This window comes from Rattus rattus, chromosome X (assembly GCF_011064425.1).
Source record: "Rattus rattus isolate New Zealand chromosome X, Rrattus_CSIRO_v1, whole genome shotgun sequence".
NCBI lineage: Eukaryota > Metazoa > Chordata > Mammalia > Rodentia > Muridae > Rattus > Rattus rattus.
This window is the reverse complement of record NC_046172.1, coordinates 30,957,622-30,963,329: the sequence shown is the minus strand read 5'-3', so window position 1 is coordinate 30,963,329 and position 5,708 is coordinate 30,957,622. Positions and strand designations below refer to the sequence as shown.

Below are 5,708 nucleotides of genomic sequence, written 5' to 3'. Positions count from 1 at the left end.
CACCAACAGAATACAAGAGATGGAAGAGAGACTCTCAGGAGTAGAAGAAATTAATACAGTGGTGAAAGAAAATGTTAAGTCCTGCAAAAGAAAGGGGGAAGGAATGGAGAGCTGGAAGGGTCAAGGACATCATAAGAAAACTCACAGAGTCAACTAACCTGGACTTATAGGGGTTCACGGAGACTGAATCATTAACTAGGGAGCCTGCATGGGCCTCTGCACATATGTTCTCGTGGTGTAGCTTGGTCTTCATGTGGGAAACCTTCCTATTAGTGGGAGCAGGGACTGTATTTGACTCTTTAGCCTGCGTTCGAGACCCTTTCCTCCTACTGGGTTGCCTCATTCAGCCATAATACGAAGGGAGGTTTAAGGCAGAAAGTGCGTACGTAGTCTTACTGCAACTTGATATATATGGGAGCCCTGCTCTTTTGTGAGGTGAAATGAAGGAGTGAATGGGGTGGGGCAAAAGAGGAGGTGGAGGGAGGAGTGGGGAGGAGAGGAAGAAGGGAAAATTGCAGTTGGTATGTCAAATAATAGTAATAAAAGGAATCTCAAAACTAATCAGTGCAAATGACAACTTTTTATATTAGAGTCCGTTTTTTCTACTACAGATTTATCACACATTTGTCATGTAAAACGAAGAAATTTTAATCATTCATTTGAAAATATATACCAACAGGAGATCACAAGTACCCCAAAATCATTCCATTTAAACAAATACCTTTAAAATGATTAAGAATTGAAAGGCGTTTAAGAACTATCCTCTTCAGTGTTTAAGCGACATCAAAAGCTTAAAAAGTAAATATTGTAGACAACATTTGTGAAAGTCGGACTGGGGCACATGCACAGCTTTGGAGAGAGGAAAGAGGAGGAAATGATGTAGTTATAATCTCAAAACTTATGTTAAAATGTCATTGTAAAAGAAAGATTAATGCAATCACAATGTAATATAACCTCATAGGCATGGATTTATCAACTTCACCAGCATCTTAATGTCAAAATCATTAGATACAGTGGCAAATGTCCTTAGGGATTGAAAAGTCGGTATAATAAGTTTCCTGCTATGATGGCCCATGTGACCTGACCTTCCTAGGATTGAGGATCTGTGACCAAGATGGCAAGCTGTCTCTTAATTTCAGCCCAAAGAAATAGATAATGATTGATTCAATCACTTGTCTCAGTCAAACTCTTTCCTCTTAGCTGAGGGGCCCTCAGATCTATTACCCTGGTTTTCAATAACTTTCTCTCAACCTGAGGTATTTAATGTCTGGAGCTGGAAGGATCTGTGGTTGACTTTTACTAAATAGAATCCAGCTGTGGCTATCATTTTCCGATCCACTTCCGAACGACTGACACTTGTTGTCAACCTCTGTGTCTCCTGTCGCTGGCCTTGATGAAGCAAGCTGCCTTGGGAAAGAAGTTCACATAACAGGGAAGTAAGATGGCTAACACAAAGGAGAAGCTGAATCTTGAGGACAACTGCATGGGCAGAGCTTTATGAGTGGATCCCAGAGTGAAGTTTATGAGAGGGAAGCCATGCATTCTGGTTAGCTTCATGCCCACTTTTCCTCTCTTCTCTCCCACTGCTGCCAACCTACCCACCTTATAAGACCATTTCTCGTGCTCAGGCATTGTGGTTTTGGTTTTCAGTGTACTGACTTTACCAGGGCTTTCTGCATAACCGTGGGTGTTGAACCATCTACTGAATCTGGGCTCATCAATGGGTACACGGCTGAAGATAATGATCGCCTTTTCCCCAGTACTCACTAATAGCCAATAGTGCAAAAGGATGGAGTAGAGGGGACCTGCCCCTCAGAGAGATGGAGTAGAGTTTTATGGGGCCCGCCCCCATCCATAATCGACTGATAAGAGGCCCAGTCTTGTGCAGACTCACTGCAGGCAACCCTAGCTGCTGTGCCATCATGGTCACAATGGCTGTCATGCCCAGAAGATAGCATTTTTCAGCCCTTCTACCTATAGTCTAGTCCATACATTTTTTTCCAACTCCCTCTTCTACAAAGTTACCCAAGCCCTAGGGGAGCTGGTATAAGTGTCCTCTTTAGGACTGAGCACCCAATTGTCCCTTATTTTCAGCACCTCGAGCAGCCATGTGCCCATTCACTTGCCACAGTTCATTATAAAGAGAAGCTGTGTTTTTTTTTTTTTTGATGGCACAGAGCCATAACTTCCCAGCATTAGTATTGCCTAATGGAATCGATGTACAAATTGTCATACCGCGAATCATTTTCAGTCAGGACCACATGTTTAAGACTTTGCCAAAACAAGTTTTCCGCTTTGGGGTTGTTGGGCCACTGGAGGATGGAGCTCTTACAGATCCTCTGCCGAAGCCTCAGGTACTGTGAGTACTGTAACACTGGTTCCAGGAGGATGAAGATAATCACATCCATGTTCTCATCCATTAGCCTCTGCAAGGCCAAGTAGAAAGCGGTTTTAAAGTTCCAGCTCTTGGCATATTTCTTGGTTAAAACAAAGATGGTCTTCTTGCTCTGGTTTATGCTCTGCATCAGGTTATCAATGATAGGTAATCCTGGATCCCAATCCCTCTCCTCTAAGCAAAGGAGGACACTTTTGTCCTCACTCTCTTCGAGGTGGGAGCGCAGCTCATTGATCACCCAGTCAGTGACGGATGCGTCTTTGGTGTCATAAGAAATGTAAGCATCATAGAAAGTTTGGGATGTGGATGAAGACCTGTAGCCTCTTAACTTAGCAGAGCACATGTGATAGATAAACCAAACATCCCAGTAAAACAGATGATGAACCAGAGCAGACAACAGAACTGTGGAGGTGGTAAGGAATGTGAAGAAGAACAGGATAGCTGCAGTGGTATCTGACACACAAGTCGTGAGATCTAGGCTCATGACACTCTTCCATCTTTGATCCCCAGGATTGGAACAAATGACATCTACCAATCTAGGAATTCTGACATGCGGATTTTCATCTAGCCAGCTTCGGAAATCACTTATGTCACACGTGCAGTCAAAATGGTTCCCTTGGAGATCCAGAACAGACAAGTTTGTTTTTGTCTCGGTTTGCAGGGAGGATTTATTGATCATCTTTATTGTGTTGAAACTTAGATCCAGGTGCATCAGATTCCTGGCTTCGGAGAGGAAGCCAGCAGGTAGGTGAGAGAAATGATTGTGGTTCAGCAGCAGTATCTTCAGGGAATGTGTAAACTTCGATAGGCAATTGGTTAGAAAATACAGCTCATTTCTCCCCAAGTCCAGCAAATGAAGGTGAGGAAAATACTGGAGCAATGTCCAATTAAAGAAACGTAATCTGTTATCATTGATATGTAACTTTTGGAGGCTCTGAGGCAAGTTGAGGAATGCTTCATTTGGGATTTGTTGAAGGTTATTGTACGATAAGTCCAAGCGTGTCAGATTCTCGAGACTTCTAAAAATGGACCAGTATTTGCCATCATTTGCATTCCACAGACGTGTCAAGGTATTTCATCAAAACCAACTTTTTCAGAGATGAAGCTTCAAGAGCTCAGATTCATTCGTGAGCGTAAATGCCATTGTGGCTCAGATTTAACACCTTGAGCTTTGTTAAGTTCTGGATAAATCCTAGACGGTGTGTTACCCCTGCTATACTGAAATAGTGTGCATTGTGACTCAGGTCCAACACTTCTAGATCATGAAGGTCACTGAAGGCCTGGTTATCATCAAAGTCTAGTCTGTTGTTGGTTAAATCCAAGTATTTAATGTGGGGCATGGATGAGAATTCTGTGCCATTCAACACTTGACCATTGGCATTGAAAGACAGATTTAAGCAGGCGATATCCTGAAAACCTTCAAATTGACTTTTCCCAATAACGAAAATATTGTTCAAACTTAAATCCAAGGCCTTGCCATAAGTAGTACACTGTGGCTTTATTAAAGGTTCAGTGCTATGGTAAAAATTCATGTGTGGATCAAACTCGTCATAGTCTGTTGAGAGAGGTTTCCTAAGATGGTTTCGCCAAGAGGAGTGGTCTGTACCATCTATTACGGATGCTATGCGATTTCCCGATAAGTAAATAACTTTGAGTTTGGGAAAATCCTGGAAAGCTTTGAAATCAATTTTCTCAATAAAGTTAATGCCCAAGTTAATGGTTGTTAAGTTTGGAAGATTCTGGAGGGGCTTGAAATGTTCCTTTTTAAGTTCTCGGAACACATAACCTTTTAAGTGCAACTTCTTGAGAGAACGAAGCATAGAGAAGTTCGGGGAGATAGTAATATATTGTAAATATTCTTTATATATAAAGTTGAAGGACAGATCAAGGGTTTGTAAACTGGGTAGCTTGGTTAAAAATGCTCCTGAGGCAATTTCTTGAACTAAATAATTGAATTCAAGATGGAGTTCTTTCAAATTTGTCAGATTGTCGAACCAGGTAGAAGGAATCGTCTTGAGGGAAGTGCTAGAGAGGTTAAGAAAGCGAAGTTGAGTGAGATTTTGAAAAGCAAGAGGATGTATTCTGATGGACGCATCTAACTTGCAAGGTTCACAAGGAAATGGGGCATTGAAACACCTTGGGCAGTTTCCACTCAAATCTAGTAATGTTAAATTTTCCAGTCCTTTGAAGTCTTCCTGAGTGATGGTTGTGATCTTGGCATTGCTCAGAAAAAGTTTGCTTAGAGAGCTTGGTAGTTTGGGAGGCACGGAGAAAAGGTTATTGAAAGATAATGAGAGAAGCTTCAAGTTTATAAGATTGTTAAATGCCCCATCTTCTACTTTAAAGATTTGATTACAATTAAAATTGCAGTTCCAGCCCAAATAGAGTCTTTCCAAGTTCCTGAGCCCGAAAGTGTTGTTTTTAGTTACCTGAAATATATTGTTTTGAATTAGGCTAAGTTCTTTCAAAGACTCAGGCAACCCAGCAGGTATAGTATATAACTGGTTGTCTTCCAACAGTAATTCAGTTAGATTTCTTAGGCTGAGGAAAGCCCCTTCTGTAATATTCATACCATTTTTATTTTCATTTGGGTGCTGTTGTTTGGCATTGTGGTTCAGATTGATTTTAGTGAGGTTTCGAAACTTCTGAAAGGACTCATTTGTTATGTGCATAATAGTATTGTCTGACAAGTCTACATCTGTCACATATTTGCCGATAGTTTGGGGAACTTCATGCAGTTGACGATGATTGCATTCTGCAGTCACAAGGGCATTGTGCCTTTTCTCATCACAGGGATAGCTTCTGGAAAAGTTCCCTTTGAGGAAGACTGCACTGGTTCCAGAGGAGAGCAGGCAAAAGCAGGTCAGAATCCACGACTGAGGGGACATGTTTTCCTAAGGAAAACCAAAAATGGAAGGTACCATATTAGAGTAGCAATATTTCATGGATGTTTCTTGGCAAACTTACCAGTGTACCATATTTAAGAGTTTTGAGGTGTGGAAGGCTACTAATAATTTAATATGTTGCATCAAATGCATCTCAGAATATTCATATGTTTTTACATTTCAGGGAGCTAAAATGGTAAAGATGAAACTCCGAGACATGATGATAGGATGCTTCTGAAAAGGAATTAATCAAGATGCCCCACCACCATATTAAGTCTGAGACAAAGCATGGGTGTGGGTAGGTAAGTGTGTAGCATAACGTGGCACATATTTTTAGCAACAAACTATTTGTACAAGCATTCTTTTGCAAGTGTGGTATGCATGCATATGTGCTGGCGTCTGCATGTGGAAGCCAGAGAGACACAAAT

The 5,708-nt window shown here is 41.3% G+C and overlaps 1 protein-coding gene across 1 annotated transcript; it reads right to left on the bottom strand.

Moving 5' to 3' along the window:
* Nucleotides 1-2,195: 2,195 nt before the first annotated feature.
* On the bottom strand, nucleotides 2,196-5,283 carry Tlr8 (toll like receptor 8). Its single transcript, XM_032890270.1, is given in 2 exon segments — nucleotides 2,196-3,471; nucleotides 3,473-5,283. Coding segments are annotated over 2 exon segments (3,087 nt in total).
* Nucleotides 5,284-5,708: the final 425 nt, after the last annotated feature.